This window comes from Echinops telfairi, unplaced genomic scaffold (assembly GCF_000313985.2).
Source record: "Echinops telfairi isolate 266 unplaced genomic scaffold, ASM31398v2 ScPeMD7_23;HRSCAF=83, whole genome shotgun sequence".
NCBI classification, from domain to species: domain Eukaryota; kingdom Metazoa; phylum Chordata; class Mammalia; order Afrosoricida; family Tenrecidae; genus Echinops; species Echinops telfairi.
Genome location: NW_022103920.1, coordinates 61,142,308 through 61,161,403, shown reverse-complemented (window position 1 = coordinate 61,161,403; position 19,096 = coordinate 61,142,308). Strand labels below are relative to the sequence as shown.

The 19,096-nt window shown below is 40.8% G+C and overlaps 1 protein-coding gene and 1 pseudogene across 4 annotated transcripts in view; both read right to left on the bottom strand.

Moving 5' to 3' along the window:
• The window catches only part of PPP1R9A (protein phosphatase 1 regulatory subunit 9A), a 337,964-nt gene that overhangs the window by 123,780 nt on the left and 195,088 nt on the right, over positions 1-19,096 (bottom strand). For all 4 annotated transcript variants that reach the window (XM_045288700.1, XM_045288701.1, XM_045288702.1 and 1 more), the window contains exon 4: positions 12,704-12,824. In XM_045288700.1, coding sequence (XP_045144635.1) covers positions 12,704-12,824 — 121 coding nt within the window. The remainder of the gene's footprint in view (positions 1-12,703; positions 12,825-19,096) is intronic.
• LOC105978597 lies at positions 5,596-6,798 on the bottom strand (annotated as a pseudogene).

Genomic DNA, 19,096 nt, shown 5'->3' with positions numbered 1-19,096 from the left:
AAGCGAATTTTGGGAATGATGAGGGCAACAAATGTATAGATGTGCTTTATACAATTGATCTATGTATTGAGATGAATTGTATGAGCCCCAATAAATTGATTTTAAAAAAAGCATCCCAATCCAGTGCTGTCCAAGGCCATAAGTCCAACATTAGCCCATAGGTTAAGGTGACCAGATTTTAACATTGGTAAAGCAGGACACCATTGATAAAACTCATATCCTGGCGAAATAGCCACATGGCAGCTGAAAACCATATACCCTTGCTTGCTGTCATTCTTTCCAAAAATCGGGACTTTTTTTAAATGCTGCGGGACGCAGGAAAATTTGTTAAAAATTGGGACTGTCCCGCCAAAAGCGGGACGTTTGGTCACCTTACCATAGGTCCGACACCAATGTACAAAGTCCTCCTCCATCTCACAAAACACATGCAATGACACTGCAGGAGGAAAACCGAATCAGTGAATGTGTAAGCATCTCGGCGCTGGCAGGGGGCTCCACACGGCTGCTCCAGCACCCAGGACTGCATCGGGGTAGGTTCATGTGGCTTCTCCTCAGGGATGTCTTGCAAGAAACGAACCTTGCCAGGTGAAACAGGGAACTGGCTAAGGCAGCTGCACCCCGTCCGACTATCAGAAAGCAAGAGACCCAAGAACTAAAAAGGCGAGGCTCATTAAGCCATTTATCTTTCCGCCCTTCAATCAATCCCACATGTGTTTGTTGGCCAGGTTGGCACAATTTACCTTAACTATCTCAGTTGGTGACCCTTGTGACTTCCTTTAATCTGAATTTTTGATGGGCTTCACACCAGACTCCAGAATGTGAAGGTTAATTGCTGTGCTGCACACATCTTGTCTTTTGGCCCCTTTAAGAAAGTTCACCCCACCCCACCCCCCTTTCTTGTATTTTGCTTATTGCACAATTGCTTTAGGATTAAATGAATTATATTTTTAGGCATTAAAAAATGGCAAGCTGGTGTTTCTCGACATTTCCTCCATCTAGGTCTACATACTTTTGAGAGCAGTGCTTCCATCTCTCCAAACAAACCTTTCCCTGAAGAACCCTGCGTTACTTGATGTTCACTGAAAAGGCCGTTGGGCAAACTTCAGTGACTCCAATCATGCTTCTCTCAGTTTGGGGGAATCCAACAAAGTCAGGAGGGGCAAGATCTGTGGTTCTAGCCTTTTTCTCACCAATAGTTTTCCATTTCCATCAAACTTCTATAGAACAGGCCCCCACGGTCACACTCTGTCTTTCAAAGCAATGTGTCACGTTGACCCTTTTTGTAAACTCCACAAAACAGCCAGCATAACTTTCTAAAGTAACTTCTCTGCCGTGAGTTTCACTGGCTCGCTGTTTTGATGGAACCTTCTTCTCTGGCCCCTATTTGTAAATTCAAGGCTCATCCCTAGTTACAGCTTATTTCAGACTCTGTTGTTGTTGTGAGGTGCAGTCGAGCCAGTTCTGACTCACAGCAACCCTCTGGGCCGCAGCGCAGCAGAGGGCCTAGTCCTGCACCATTCCGAACAGCGTTCTTACGTGTGAGCCCAGTGTTGCAGCCACTGTGACAATCCACCTCCGTGAGGGGCGTTCTTTGTCACTGCCTCCCCACTTTACCAAGCACGATGTCCTCATCCAGACCCCGGTCCCTCCAGATCACATATGTGAAGTGTATGGATAAAGTACTTGAAAGATTTCATACGTAAGATGAAGTCTCTTGATCCTTGCCGCTCGGGGAGATTCTGGCAGTGGTTCTTCCAAGACAGATTCGTTTGCTCTTTCGGCAGTCCACGGTCCTTTCACTATTCTTTGTCAGCGCCACAATCCCACGCATCAACTCATCCCCAGTCTCCGTTATTCAGGATCCAACTTTGCCATGTCTATGAGGCAATGGGAAATGCCATGGCTTGGGTCAGGTGTGCCTGAGTCTTCCAAACAACGGCCTTATTTGACAACACTCTAAAGAGGTCTTGTGCAGCAGGTTTGCCCAATGCAATGCGTCCTTGGGTCTCTTTGCTGCTGCTTCTGTGAGCATTGATTGTGGATGAAAGCAAGTCCAAATCCTGGACAACTTCGGTCTGTTCTGTTTATCGTGGTCCAGTTGTGAGGACTTTTATTTCTTTACACTGAGTTGTAATCCATGCTGAAGGCTGCAGTCCTTGATCTTCACAGCACGTGCTTCAAGTCCTCCTCACTTTCCCCAAGCAAGGCTGTATCATCTGTAGATGGCGGGCTGTCAGTAAGCCATGTTCCAATCCTGCTGCCACATTCTTCTTCAACTAAGCCAGCTTCTGAGATTACTTGGTCACCAGACAGACTGAATAAATTTGGTGAGAGGATACAGCCCTGATGCACACTTTCCTGATTTTAAACCACGCAGTAGTCCCTTGTTCTGTTTGTACAACTGCTTCCTGATCCATGTACAGGTTCCACACGAAGGCGATGGAATGTTCTAGAATTCTCAATCTTCTCAGGGCTATCCACAGTTTTCTTAAAGTCAAATGCCTTGTCACAGTTAATAGAACACAAGTAAACATCTTTCTGATGTTCTCTTCTTTCAGCCAAGATCCATCGGACTTCAGCAATGTTTACTTGTTCCACTTCTTCTTCTGAAGCTAGCACGAACCTCTGGCAGTCCCCTGTCAATGTGCTGCTGCACCTGTTGTTGGAAGACCTTCAGAAAATTGTTACTTGCATGTGACATTAGAGAGATTGCTCTATTGGGTCACTTTTCTTTGGAACGGGTACAAATGTGGATCTAGTCCAGTCAGTTGGCCAAGCAGGCATCTTCCCAGTGTCCTGGCATAGACAAAAGAGGGTTTCCAGAGCTTCAACACTTTATGAAATATTTCAGTTGGTATTCCATAAATTCCTGGAGCCTTGTTTTTAGATAATGCTTTCAGTGCACCTTGAACTTCTTCCTTCAGCACCAATGGTTCTTAATTATATGCTACCCCTTGAAATGACTCAATGCTGACTTGTTTAATTGGCAATGTTGACTTATTTTAGTGGCGATTGGGAAACAAAAGTTGGAAACAGAGAGGAAGGAACAGTAGTTAGAAAATACAGTCTTGGTGATGGAAATGAAGCTGGAGATCACATAATAGAATTTTGAAGACCAATGACTTGTTCATAGCACATCCTTTAACTCAACAACACAAAAGGCAGGGACTTTTCTTTTTGCAGATGGAATAAACAGAAATCAAACTGACTACATCTGTGGGAAGACACAGGCGCCCTGATGGCATAGTGGTTACATGATGGGCTATTAACTGCCAAGGTCAGTAGTTCAAAACTACCAGCCAAGCCACGGGATAAAGGCGGAGCTTTCTGCTCCTACAAAGACTTACAGTCTCAGAAACTCACGGGGGCAGTTCCATCTTGGGCTGTAGGGCCACTATAAGTTGGCATTGACGTGATAGCAGTGAGTTTTGGGATTTCTTGATGGGAAAAGTGGATGAAGAAACTCAATATCCACAGCTACAACCAGGGCAAGGGCTGATTGTGGACTAGACCATCAATTACTCACATGTAATTTCAGGTTGAAGCTGAAGAAACGTAAAACAAGTCCACAAGAGCCAAAATAAGACCTTGCGTATATGCCACCTGAGTTTGGAGAACATCTCAAGAACATGGGAACACTAATGACAGACGGCCTGATGAGCTGTCGGAGGCCCTCAAGAAGATTATACAGGAAGGAAGCAGAGGTCATTCAAAAGACAGGGAAGAAAAGATCAAAGTGGATGTCACAAGAGACTTTAAAACTTGCTCTTCATCAGAGAATGGCTAAGGCAAACAGAAGAGATGAAGAAGAAAAGGACATTCCAGATGTACGCTTAAAATTGAAAACGCCAAACGATGTGAGACCCCCACTTCGGGAGGTACTACATCAGTGCTAATTCTATGGTCTTGTTCCACCAATTTCTGGACTTGACGCACAGTTGCTTCATTCACTGAGTTTGATGGTCTTCACTCTCTGGGCTAATCTTGAGATCTTCTTCACCTTCTTGAAATGCTTGATCCATCTAAAAACGATTGTTGTATTTGGGACAGCATTCCTATAAACATCTTACAAAACTTCAATGATTTTAGACGATGCCCCCCTGAGTTTTGTTAAATTTTTCATTAGCCTGGTCCTTAAAATTGTTCTTTTTCAATGGCAAAAGAATATCCTTTTAAATTTTTTTGAAGGGACCTCTTTCCAAGGGAATTTGTCTGGAACTTGTCTGAAAAGCCATCCACTAATCCAAGACAAGTTGGAACACCTTTTGCTTGGAATAAACCTGTGGCATGCTTCACCTGGAACCCCAATGGCATTTTGCCTTCGACTTACTCTCATATACCCAAAGGTGTTTAAAGAAGTGATACAACAAATACTTGAGCAATTATCTTCAGTGCAGTACTATTCACAAATAAGATGTTGAAACAAACCAATGTCTATCAAAAGATCAGCAGAGAGAAAAAATGTGCCACAACTATACAATAAGATATTGTTCAACCACAAAGAAAAATACATTCTGAGACATGCTATGTTATGATTGATTAAACAGTAAGCTGAGCGAAATCTGACCCAAAAGGTTAAATACCGAATGAGTCCACTCTTAGGAGAAAAACAGAATAGGTGGATGGAATAGGAAAAGAGTGGTTATTGCTTCAGGGGTACTGAGTTTCTGTTTGGGATCATGGAAAACTACTGAAAATAGATAGTGGCGAAGGTTTTACAAATCGAATATGGTAAATATAATTAATGTCTAATTAATGTCACTGAATTCTGAACATGAAATGGCAATTTTCAGTTATTTATATTTTATCACAATAATACAAAATAAATCATAACATCTCAGAGGATAAAGATATGCTTAGTCTAAATTTGTCTATAATAACAAAGGAAATTGTGTTTTCCCCTGGAAATTCTGTCTACCAAAATGGGATTTACTGCAATGGCTTCTAAATTGTGTAGTAAGTCACAGGCTGGTTCTTCCAGCCTCGATGTGCTCTTCAGCAGAAGCACTGGGAGCAAGTCAAGCGAAAAAATGTACGTTGGCCTATGCTATGGCTTGTGCACTATTACTGCATATTATTTATTGACACCAATTTTCCCGGGAAGGGGAAAATATAGTACAACTCCACTTCTCAGGCCTTAGAGACACAGAGCAGCCAACGACAAATAGTAGGGAGATAACAGGAGCAACGTGAATGAACTTTGGTCAACAGAAAGCCTTCCCCCCAATGCTGGGAAGTGTAGTTGGAAGGGTATATGAAAATACAAGTGACAGCAGTAATATGCCAACTCTCTGAGGCATGAACCAGCAAAATATGAGGTTGGAAGAGTGACATAAGATTGTTGGCATGAACAGGAACTCCTGAATAAAGAATTTATGATAGACGGACACAATTAAAACAGGAGCTTCAGTTCAGGGTTCCCCTAGCTACCGCAGAGGCGGTAGAAGATGAGTTTGCTGCATGCAAACGTAAAGGTAGATGTAGAACTGTCTTTTTAAATTCATCTTTTGGTATTCTATGAACAGGTATAAAACAATATCATTTAAAATAGTCACTTGAATGAGGATAATCTCTCCAGCACCTTAACGTCACATTTTACATCTCTTCCCACAAAACTGAAATGGGGAAAGTACTCCTGCGTGATAAACCAGGTTTCAAATGAAAGACCTGGTCTAAAAAGGCTCGTACTAAAGTGTCTCTGTGTAAAACATCTTGAAAAATACTCAAATCAGGGGTGAAGTTTTCATCTGTGTAGATGATGGTATCCTGAGCCATGTCTTCCTCTGACATGGCTCTCCAGAACGCTGTCAGCTCCGGTCTCATGTATCTACGCTGACTACAAATATGCTCATGACACGGTGGCATCTGCTTGACAGTATTGATGTTCACGTCTATGTGTATGGTGGGGTATGGGGCGTACATGACTTGTCGGAAAGGTAGCACAGAACTTCCCGTTGACTCCTTTAGCAGGCCTTGAACCAACAGCCCTGACTCAGACTTAAATGATGACTCGGCTTCATATCACCTGGAGCATTTTCCTTCTGCTGCAGTCGGAAAAAGGCACAATGTTTGTACTGTCTTACTTACTTCCTCAGCACTACTACCTACGACTACGGAGCAGCCACGTTTGCCGGTGTGAGCTGATGGCAGTGAGAAGGAAACCTTCTTGACAACGGTCACCGATCTCATCCTCATCAAGCACCGTATCAGCTATATCTGTTTCTGCAGAAACACAGTGTGATTCCATACATGAAAGGCGTTCCATTACAGGAATTACTTCCCCAGTAAGCATTGGGATAGTACTCTGACCCCGGTCTTCCATTCTTTCTGTGCCTTCTAAGACAATCTTCGGAACATTTTCTTGCCTTTCCTTATGCATCCATATTCTCCCTATACGAATGATGTGTGTCAACCTGTCCACACACATTCTGGGAAGTGGGAGATAGAAACTCAGTTCTGTCTGTGGAAGGATAATTGGTAGTCCATAGGTACTCCTGTCCCCATTCCAGTTTCCATCAAAGATTAAAGAAACAATTATCACTCCTTTTTCAGACAAGACAAAGAATTGTACATCTATAGCTCCACTTTCTGCATTTCGAAAGATTTCCCCATTTAGGGTGTGGTTAGGAAAAAAAGTGATTTCTCCATCGCTGAGAAGGCCCTTCTCTGGCTTTGGCGCCCAAATGTGCCTTACTGTAGGGCCGAGGATATTGTCCCAGTAAGCAAAGGTGATTCACCATGGAAAGCAATCTCTGTCTTGGCAACAGCTGGTGATGGTGGGGGACAGAGAGCTGACATGACTGCATTGCAATTGTCACATTATCCAAGTGTTCCAGAGATTCTCCTAAGTACACACCTCCTGCCTGTCTAGACCCGGCCCCTGGGGGGGAAGGAACCTGGCAGCAGGGACCATTGACACAAAGCGCACCATCAAGCAGCCATATAATTGAAGGGCGTCCTTTGACCCTATTTTGTAGCCTTGGTCCTTAGGATCCAGCCTGTCTAGGAACATCCCACCATATGTATAGTCCTTGATGGTGCGCCACAGTCTGCTGATTTCGTTTGCTTTGCTGCTGTGATTGTTAGTTTTCCTGTAGAGTTGTGCTCTGAGAAAATACAGGAAATTAGATTTTATGTTTCAATAGTTGTTGCCACTTTCTAAGTTCATTTTTATTATTTTTGAGCCAAACTGAGCTGTGCACCTCCTGTGCCTTTTTTCCCTTGGTCAATTTTGAATGACTTGGCAGAAGCTTAGATTTCAGCGGTGAATCATCGTCATCTTGTTTTCCTCGTGCACATTCTTGCCTTGTACCCTATTTGGCAATCATGGTAACTGAGACTGTAAAGGGCAACTAACTAGCAAGAACTTTTTTCAGCAACAGAGAGGAGTTCCTTATCTTCTTCTTTCTTATATTCCTGCCCATATTTTTCCACTCGTTGCCTGCATCGTGTGAGTATTAGCAGGGGAACCAGACGAAAGTGCTGCTCTAGCAGGTGCTACTTGGGCTGAACTAAGCGGTGGGTTTCTACTGGTCCCTCAATGCGCTTGGGCCGTTTGGGTGACTGTAAAATAACAGATTCACATCCCTCTGCACAGAGTTGACATTGTGTTTACTAACACAATGAAATATTTTCCTTTAAAACTGGAAACAAAGCAAAAGGGAAACAAATATATCTCTAAAAAAAGGATAAAAGTGTTATGGCCCTCACGCCCACATTTATTAAATTTAACCAAAAAGAACACATTCTAGTCTAAAAGGACATAATGGCCTTTCATATCACAAATAAGAAAAAAGGAGATAAAGCTCACTTATAGACACACACCGAACAAGATGACTAATTTATTATTGGCTGCAAGTTATGAAAAAATTGATAATGTACCTGTGTTAGACAGGGTTCTCTAGAGAGATAAAACCAAATTGCTGATAATTTAATATATTTATTTATAAAGATAATTAGATATATAACAAGGAATGAACTGTTAAATCATATACAGTTAAATATATAATACAAGAAACAGTTAAATTATAAAGCACTACAAATGGCTCAATTCAACTCACTGCCGTGAGAGAGATGTGAGAGACTAGCAGTCCTTCCAGTCTAATCTGCTGCCAGATCTTCCTCTATTTATAGAGAGAGCTAGGCTATGTCAGCACAGCAGCCAATCATAAGGCAGGTCACCAACTGCAAGGCAGGTCACCAACTGCCAGCCAGGTCACCAACTGCCAGTCTCCAGCTCCAGCTATGTCTTAAAGGGACCTCAACTTAACAGCGACACAATCCACAGGCTAGGGGTCCCACAGGTAGTGTAGCCTTTAAATTGAGGCACAGGACAAGTAAGGCAGCTGCACACTGGTCCGATGATCAAAGAGTGAGAGACAAGAAAGGCGAGACTCACCAAGGCATTTATCTCTCTGCCCTTCAGTTAATCCCACTTGTGTTTATCAGCCAGGCTGGCACAATAAACTATCTCAGTACCTTATAAACTCCCATAGTTTACTCAATGATTTTTTCCAAATAAATTCTTATTTAAATGCTGACTGAATATTTTATTTGGCTGGTTTTATTCTACTATTCTACTGAGTGCAAACTGCACAGTGAAATAAGTTATTACAGCATGTGTAAACGTTGTTATATATCTGTTCTCCTAGATGGAGAATTTGGAATGAAACGTCTTAGAAACTAAAAAAAAACTGAAATGGGAAATACCATAAAAACGATGATGTGCAAAAGTGTGAGAAACATAATAGTTGTGTACATTATACAGTTCTTGCATATATACACGGGACTGTTTTGTATACGGCATTGTGTAATATTATGTAATATGCATACACCATTTTTATTTTTGGTTCTAGAAATGGTCATAAGCCACAGAGGTACAAGTCACTTGTAAAGTGACTTTAAAGTAGGCAATCTCTGAATTTAGAAATAGAAAAATGCATGTGAGACATGTTGTAAACAAAATCCTAAGTAGGCTTGACATATATCTGATATGATAAAAAAAAATGTAATAGAACGTTTTATCTCCATAAGGTAGTCTTAAGACATTAGGGGTGGGTACCATAAACCAACTCTTAATCTTTCAAAGATGCAACATCAAGCAAATGTCTAATCTTGAAGAAGGGTTATAATGCATTAAACATGGCATCAGCCAGCTCCTATGGGGCAAAACCAAGGTTAAAACATGATGCACATGTACTGGGCCTCTGTGCTTGCCTTGAAAATACAAGAGCTCCTCCCAGACTAATGGTACATGTTAATCCTGATTCTCCAGTTCGAGATGAATGTCTTATGGTGTGATCTGTGAGCCTTGCAACGACTCCCTTGCAAGAAGCTCAATGAGTTAGACATGATAAAAACTTGAGCATCTCTTTATGCGTATTTAAAACCAAATCCCACAGGACATACTTTGAAGGAAGTATGGTGAATCTGAGATTACCCTGGAATCGCTGCTTTGTTTTTAAATAGCAAGAACTATTAAACTGAAGCAAGTTAGAGGTTTGGAAAGAGTTACTTGCTCAAGGGTCATATGGTAATATCTTTTATTATTTTCGGGAGTACGTTGAAAAGCCTGCACATTTTATGATATGTGCCTTATTTTGTACAACTTTTCATAGCTTTCAATAAGAGCCTTGCCATAATTATGTTTTACTAAGCTACTAATTTATTCCTAGTTGTTTTATACACAATAGTTTTGTACACAAACATTACTGTGAAAGATACTTTGTTACATGCACTTATTTAATGCTTCCAACAAGCCTTCCCTGTTGACAATGAAAAATAAAAATCTAGGTAATTTGTCCAAAATTTCACAAGTGGTAAGTAGTAGGGATGGATTTGGGCTCTTGGTCCACATGTTCCTAAGGAATTCTCATTCCATTACATCAAAGTAGATTGACTAATATAGTCACTGAAGCACTTGTTAAATACCCATTATAGTAACAACAGTTTTATTATACTAGGTAAACACTAATTTAAAAACCGAGGAACTGCAAACTGAAATGGACATGTTGGTGGAAATACTGAAACTAAGTAGAAGGGGAAAATTATTGGGGCGGTTAATGAAAAGCAAATTTGATATTTAAAGTGAACGATGTAAAGACAAGTAGGTATGAGTTTGAAACAAATGGGAACTGAACTAAATGCAAATGTGATGTTTTATGCCAATTTTTACTTTTGTTTGGCTTTGTGGCTGATTTAATTACTTAATTAAATAAATAATTTAGAATGGTGCCCGGCTATCAAAAGATATAGCGTCTGGGGTCTTAAAGACCTGAAGGTAAACAAGCGGCCATGCAGCTCAGAAGCAACAAAGCCCACATGGAAGAAGCACACCAGCCTGTGTGATCACGAGGTGTCGAAGGGATCAGGTATCAGGCATCAAAGAACAAAAAATCAAATCATTGTGAATGGGGGGGAGTGCAGACTGGGGACCCAAGACCCATCTGTAGGCAGCTGGACATACCCTTACAGAAGGGTTGCGGGGAGGAGATGAGCCAGCCAGGGTGCAGTGTAGCAATGATGAAACATACAACTTCCCTCTAGTTCCTAAATGCTTCCTCCCCTGCCACACCCACCCACTATCATGGTCCCAACTACCTTACAAATCTGGTTACACCAGAGGATGTACACTGGTACAGATAGAAACTGGAAACACAGGGAATCCAGGACAGATGATCCCTTCAGGACCAGGCAATACCAGGAGGGTAGAGGGAGGGTTGGGTGGAAAGGGGGAACTGATTACAAGGGTCTACACATATAACCTCTTCCCTGTGGGATGGGCAACAGAAAAGTGGGTGAAGGGTGATGTCAGACAGTGTAAGATATGACAAAACAATAATAATTTGTAAATTATCAAGGGTTCATGAGGGAGAGAGGAGAGGGGAGGGAGGGGAAAAAATGAGGAGCTGATACCAAGGACTCAAGTAGAAAGCATATGTTTTGAGAATGATGATGGCAACATATGTACAAATGTGCTTGACACAATGAATGTATGTATGGATTGTGATAAGAGTTGTACGAGCCCCCAATATAATGATTAAAAAAGAAATAAAATAAAGAAAGAAAAAAGAAAAATAAATAAATAATGTGGTATTTTTTAATACTAACCAAATGTATATAACTATAAGAACTACTATAAGACAATGGACAGTATAAGGCATGAAATAACAACAATAATATATAATTGATCAAGGATTCACGAGGGTGAGAGGGTGGGGAGGGAAGGAAAAAGGAGGGGCTGATATTGAGGGCTCAAGTAGAAAGAAAATGTTTTGACAATGTTGATGGCAACATATGTTCAAGTGTGCTTAATGCAATTGAATAATGGATTGTTTTAAGATTTGTAAGAGTCCCAATAAAATGATTCATAATAAAAAAACAAAAAAGACCTACTATTATCTTTTAAAATGCCTTTTACACTTAAAAAAAACCTTAGAGATAGATGAGCTAGACTTCACAAAGGTTAACCCACTTGGAAGAGAGGTGCTAAATTAGTAATGAGAAGTGTTTACTATTGCATTATATAATTCATTGGAAAAGCAAAGAGGTTACTTCTTAACTACTACGAAATGGATTGGCACTTAATAAACACAAACAATTTATAATCTCCTTCCTTTAAGTATGAGACACATAGAGTTAGCTGAATATTCACTTTAAGGATTAATGTCAAATGTTCTCTGTGTACTGTGTATACACTAAGTGCAAATAAGGCTGTTGACTAAAATACGATTCCTTGATTTCATGGAAAAGAGAGAATATTGAAAGTGTGACCTTCTACCTAAATAAATGAATTTAGTTCTCCTGGACAAGTATCCTTGGTATTGATCAGTATCTGTTGTTAAGACTACAGAGGAAATATTACTACTATATCGATATCCTCAGGAATTTGAAAAAAATGTCCTCATAGTTCATAATTTTCTAATAATATGATTAAGTGAGAAATACTTTATATAACTGAAAACCATCCACGCCTATTACTTAAATGTTCCTCAAGAAAAAAGATCATATTCCTTTGAGTTTGACACTCATATTTCTGGGTTCACTTTCTTATCTATTGCCAACCATTTGTTTCAGTCCTACTCTGAAATTTTTATACTAAAGATAAACATGGCTTGAAGTAACGTAAGTTATGAACATAAATCATTTTTTGACACTCTGGTATCCATCAGAATCACCCAAAGTGGTTGCTTCAGGGCAGACTGCCAGGCCCTACTCCGAGGGAATGTAAATCCGTAGGATTACGTTGCTCCCAAGAACCTGGGCTTTCACATACAGTGCATGTTGAGAAACACTGACCTACTGAGTTGCCATGGAAACCATGTTCCACACTAATGCTGTCATTTTCAGAATACCAGAACTAGTATTTGTTTTGATGCTTCTGATACAAAACTCTATACTGGTGTCTCTAGAACATGTTCTTCAATGATACAGGCTGAGGTTTCTACCCATTCCCACCAGACAGAAGAATGAATGGATAGATAAAAAGTATGTGTTACATATATTATCCACGAAATACATACTTTAAAGGAAGCAAATATTCTGCCAATGAATCAGAAAATGATTTCAGTATTTTAACATTTTCCGCATTCAAGACACATTCTTAACTTCTGTTTTAAAAATCAAAAGAAAGCCATTTTAGAAAGAAATTCTCAGGGAAGGTTCCTAAAAAGATTCTGAGTTTTGATAATAAGAATTAGCTTACCTGCCATCCCGCTGAGCAGCACCACCTTCTGTTACTGTCTTGACAAATATTCCCAGTTTTTCAAGGCCAGCATCTGCTCCAACACCCATTCCAATGATACTTATTCCAAGGCCGTCTTCATCTATTAAAAAAGGGGGGGTGGGTGCAACAATCAAGGTTTGACAGTCGTTCGCATTCAACTGGTGAGGCCCATTTGCTACTTCTGCTTGCCTTCTTCTTTATGGACGGGCTGTGTGGTATACTGTCTGGGCAGAATTTTGTCTATCTGGAGAGTAGGAAATAGCAAGCTAGACTCCAAAAATGGTGCTTGAGTGTAGTTTCCTATTTATTATTGCAACTGGCAATTCACTACGAGTCCAACAAAAAAAGTAATATTTTGACTACTGAATAATAAATCTTCCTTAAAACATGAACTTTCTAAGTACTCCTGAGTTATTCAGGCTGTAAACACAAATATAATTTTGAATAAGCATGCTCATAACAGATCTGCACATTTCCATTTATTCATGCTGGCTGCTTCATACTTGTCCTATATTTGTTAATAAAGTGCTATGCTTTGTGGCTACTACACTAAGCTATAAGAAACTCTGTGGTGAAATGCTCAAATACCACAGCTGCTAACCAAAGCACTGACTGTCCAACTACCCAGGGGCTCTCAGAAGAACACACTTAGGGATCTGTTCCTCAACAGATTACAGCCTAGAAAATGATCCAGGGAAAGTCTCCTCTGTTACATGAGCTTGAACACGGACTGCAGGGCACTCCGCAACAACACCCTAATAGGTATGCATTCATACAAAAAACAAACCTGCTTCCCTTGAGTTGATTCCCACTCATAGCGACCCTGCCCTACAGGGTTTCCAAGGCTATAAATCTTCGCAGAAGCAGACTGCCTCGTCTTTCTCCCACGGAGTGGCTGATGGGTTCAAACCACTGGCCTTTGGGTTACCAGTCTTGGTAGAAGGCTTGTTTTCACTTTCTATGTGTGTTACTCATGTGAGACCATATTATATAGCTCTAACTCATTTTTAATGACTGCTTAATACTTCGTGGTCAGACAGTGTTATCACTTATCCCTCCATTTCTCTATTGACTGATAGGTATTCACTGAGTTTCTATTTTATTGGCCTTGTGAAGAACACTGTCAAATCAAGTGTTTATCTGTATTTCTACATGTCCGTCCATAAGTGCACATATTTTAGCACCAATGTGGAAAAGAAGGTGGATTCCAGACCTATTGGTTAAAATTCCAAGTTATTTTCTGATAGTCTCAGTTTTTACAATCATGATTTCTAACTGAGAAGGAAAAAATATATCCGAATTTATCAACCATCATCAATTATTACAGGAAAACTGGCCCATGTACTTAGAAGAATGTTTAAGGGGTTTTCTGTGTCTTTTTGGCCAGTAATCACTATTAGAAAAAAAAATCGGGGGGAGGGATTCTATCCTTGATTAGCACGTCTGCTTGAAGTATTTCTAACCACAATTCATAATCTTACATTTTTATTATAAATGTTTTTAAAAGATGTAATATGGCAAAAAATCAATTTTTTGTCAGTTATTTGGTAAAGTCTCTTTGTAATGGTTTTCCCAGGATGACTTTTGGGATGGGAATTCCCACTGAAGCCATTTCCACATTGATTCTCAGCACAAGTATCTTTCTGATGTACAAACTTCAGTGCCGACTGATGCCTCACTGAAGACTTTCATTGAGAATGCTTCATGCATGTGACTGTTCGTATTTATTTCATTCACATTGATCTCTGGCATTAACAACGTTCAACAACAGCCTTTTGTTTCTTGAAGATTTTCCTACATTCAGCACATTTTTAGAGTTTCTGCTTCGAACGAGTTTTTTGTGCAAATGAAACTTGATCATGACTGAATGTCCTTCCATGTCGGTTACATGTACAGGAGTTCTTTTCTCCCAGGTGAATTCCTAGGGTGTTTTTAAAGAAAGGTTGCTTCTAAGGCTGACTTCCTACCCGCATTCATCACATTCACAGGGTTTCTCTTGAATGTGAATTGATTCATGTTGATGAAGTGATGGATGATAGAAAGCCTCTCCACAATGTTTTCATCCCTCCAGCAGCTCCTCCCCGCTCTCTAGTAGGTTTTCCCCATACTCATTATATTCCTAAATGCCTTACACGCAAATGTGAATGATCTGCACTATTATGCCATTCAATGGGTTTTTCTCCCAAACACTCTGCAGGAAAATTATTTCTTGCTTCTTAAATCCACTTTCCCTGCCTGCAGCCAGGCCTTGGTGAAAGTTTTTCCCTTTTATGGCTTTTCTTGTCTAATTGGGAAATTGTTCGGATTTGCAGAGCTGAGAACCTGGTTGCAGGTGAGCAAACCTAACTCAAGCCATTCTCAAGTGTAATGCAAACCCCACAGAAGAACAGAGTAGAGACTGATCGACAGTACAAGGGAGAATGCACTGAACCCCAAAAGATCAGATGTACAGCCTTCTGCGAGATGTGTCAGGTATGAACGAAATCCCGAGCCCCATGCTCAGTGCCATTAATTCTTGTGGCTACACTGTGTAAAACTTGGCCCTTTTCTGTTTATACCCTTTGAAACAGGCAGGGAACTAAGTGGGAAAGACAGAGCAGGAAGAGTTGGTAAATGCTGTAAAGTTTGTTATTACTGAAGATGCTATCACCGCCCACTGGAGCTCAACCTTTAATTTTTCCTTTCAGGAAAGAAATCCAGGTTGATTTATTGCTATGCTCCTATTACTACGGAGGCTGGAGCATCTTTTTAGATGAACCTGAGTCTCTGACTTTTCAGCAAATTGTCAAAATTTCTACATGAGGGGGCAGTAAATTCCTTATTGTGGCTCTCCTCGCCAAAGGTTCAAACTCACACCAAATGGCCTTTTCCTTCATGGGGCTGGTAAGAAGGTGGGGGAAGGTACTGATGGAGTCATCAGGGAATCACTGTGAACCGGAGTGCCGGGAATGCCATCCTGCTGGGTATAAAGAGCCAGGAGCTGAGCGTGTCCTCTGGAGCCCGAGAGCCCTGTGCAGTGAAGCCCTTGGACCCAGAGGGCAGCGATACCATCAGGGGAGCAGCAGCAGAGCCAGGCAGGAGTCCGAGAGCGGGGACAGCATGGTGGACTTCACCCACCACGGAGAAGTCAAGCGGAGGGTTTTTTGCAAAGGCTGGCTCGCAGAGTTTGGTACCTCTGGGCACTTAATTGCAGAGTTGGGCACATAAACTCTTGGAAGGGGAGCGCAGTGGCTCTGGGTTAAGGCTTACGAGGGTAGGGTGCCCCTGGGCACTCGGTTCAAGGAGCTGGGCTTGTGGAGGACCTACAGAATTCAGTTGGATGCCTTCCAGCTGAGGCTTCAAGCTGAGTGGGGGATGCCCTTCGGCTGCCCACTGGGAGTCCTGAAAGAAGTTTGGACAGCATCCTGATTGGTAACCCTACCCCAAGCATCTCGCACTTGCCTGTTAACTTCCTTAATAAAGCCTTTAATCATGACTTTTTGACTGTGAGTTCTGTGTAACCATCCCAAAGGACCTCAGAACTGAGAGATAGAAATATCAGTGAGGTAGAGAACGTTATAACTCACTGAGTTTCACCTGTCTCCCCTCTCCTCTCAGAGTAATTTGTAGGGATGCTTAACGTACTATACATATACGTAGTATACACATCGACAATGCGGAAATTTCTTCTACATTGTTCAACCATCACTTCATCTATTGACTTAGGTTTGATAGCATTGCCTATATTTTTTCATGATTAAATTAGTTCATCTTCTGTTTTAAAATACTTGCGTTTCCCATCTTAATTCCCTCCCCCTATAAGCCCAGATTGTATCTGTGGTCTTCTTAATTTTCTTCAAATGTTTTTATTCAATTTTTAATAATTCTAAATTCATAAGGATACTTTCACATATGATGTAATTAAGGTATTCAATGTTATTTTCCTTTCTTCCAGATATTAAGGCATAAATGCACTGTTATGTAAAGCATATTGTTGGCATATTAAGAATTTTCTTTCATGTGTTAACTTATTCAAAGTTTTTATTTTAAATACCTGAATTTCAACAAGTCCCTTCTCATATTATTCTTTTTTCCTTTAAATATCACATAGCAGAGTTTCTTAATAATTAACTAATTTGTAGTCATAGACTAGTATCGTATTTGTTCAAAATATGTTCTTTTTAAACATTTCTGTATCTATATACCTCTGACCCTAAATAACTAATCTTCTAAATGTGGTATTAGCCAGTCATTTCATTTTATTAATATTCTTTGTTGACATCACTTATTTGTGCATGCCTAAACAATATGCTGCTTAATTTTTCCTGGTTTTTAAATGCTTTGTTTAAACAAATAAAATATTGTTGAACCTCATGCTTTTAAGAATTATATGCATTGCAGCTAGGAGCTGAGACAATTCTCCTCTCTACTGAGTAACATATTATTATATAGGTCTACTATAATTTATTTACCTATTCTACAGTTGATGAATATTTGGATTTTTCTCATATTTTTGCTATTATAACTAATACTGCCCAGCACAGACCAAATCTGACCCAGGGGTTTTATTGTAGGCCTTGTGAGCTAAGAATATTTTTTCCATTTTTGAATGGTTAAAAAAACATAAGCATCACTGTTGCATGCCCTTTTTGAAATTGTCTTTTAACAGTAAAAGTCTGCCATACTTCGTGTAATAACTAGCATTCTTATATTCATGTGGTCTATTCATCTCACAGGAAAAAGCTAGGGCTTTCTGCTCCCATAAACTATAACCCCTCAGAAACCCAAAGGGGCAATTCTCCTCCGTCCAGCAGGGTCCTGGTGCGGGGGAGTGGGCTGATGGCTGTGTTTGGACTGGGTAGGCTTTTCATGGTAAACACGAATACAGTTTTCCCTTCTGCGTTCCTCAACTGTGCTCTTTGGAACGAGTTTCTCTTCATTTCTTTTCTCCTTGTTAATTTGAAAGTGAATTACGCATGTGCACTGAGTGGGTGACATGTTCTCTAAATCCAGCAAGTTTCTTTTTTCTACCAGAATAGGTAAATGTTCTCAGGGCTACAGATGGGATTCTTCCTCTTAGTGGTGTCTGACTTTATGTCGCCCTGCTTCTAACGCTGCAAGTGACAACTCTGAGGCTGGTCTACTTCTTCTGTCTATGTGAGGAACTTTGCAAAGAGCCTGAGTGGCTCAGTGGTTAGTTAAGCACATGGCAGAGAACCAAAGGGCCAATGGTTCAAACGCACCAGCCACTCCACAGCAGACAGACAGGCAATGTGCTCTGTACAGGTACAGCCTTGGGAACCCAGGGAAGACCAGTTCTACTCCGTCTCACTCTGGGGTCACTCTGAGTCAAAGTGGACTCCCGGGCTCGAGGTTGCTTTGTGTGGGGGTACAGAAATAAACTCAACAGCAACGGGTTCATGCATGTCCGTGAGACTTTTTGTTTTATTTTGTTTTGTGTACACACTCTCACTGGAAGCCAGATAAGCTCTATCTAATATGAGGTTCAGAACTTTTTTTTTTCCGCTCAGAAATACTCCTTCTGTTACATGAATCATAAATGCCTCTCTTCTGACATTGCCATTTCTTTCCTAGTCGTTGGATCATCTTTGTGATTTTTCTGGGACTTTTGCTCTACAATTTGATAAGTAATTTTTACATTTATTTTTAGAGTTAGGGTGCTTGAAATCAGTCATGGTGGGAAAATTTGCCCACAGAAACTGACAAAAATATACAAATGAGGCACCTCCCATCCAAGAGCCACTTGTTCAGCATTTAGTAAGACAACTGCCTGTACTACAAATACCCCATATTTGTCTAAAAATCAAACCCTTCCTTATCTAATCTGCTGTATTCTATATGGAACTAAGATTACTTTTTCTTCAAATATTCATCTCAGACTTTCAGCTGTACTAATCCCTTCCAAGATACCAATAAAGGATTAGAACTCCCTCAGTGTGGGGGGAGGTCATCCTCCCTGAAGACAGTCAGTCTCCAGACCAAGGGGTGGGCCTGCTCCCTGCTGCTGGGGACAATGAGCTAAGGCTTGTGATCATTAGCTTGGTTCCTATAAGTGGGGTTTACACCCTACTGCTAATGGTTCCTATGGGGACCCAGAGAACAGGTCAAAGTTAAGCTGCCATCCTAAATCTAGGATCCACCCATCTTGTCACATGTATACCCCCAATCCCTCCACTTCCTATTGTGTGTATGTCTCTAGACCACCCCCTCTCGTTGCTGTATAACCTATAGTGCAACTCCTTCCTGTAACGTATGACTTTACCTATAGTTAGTGGGCTTTCACACCCCCAAAAGTTATATAGGCATGTGTCAGCAATAGATGCTCTCTCACACTGGTCCCCCTCTCCTGTCCCATCCTCTCTCCCTTGTTCC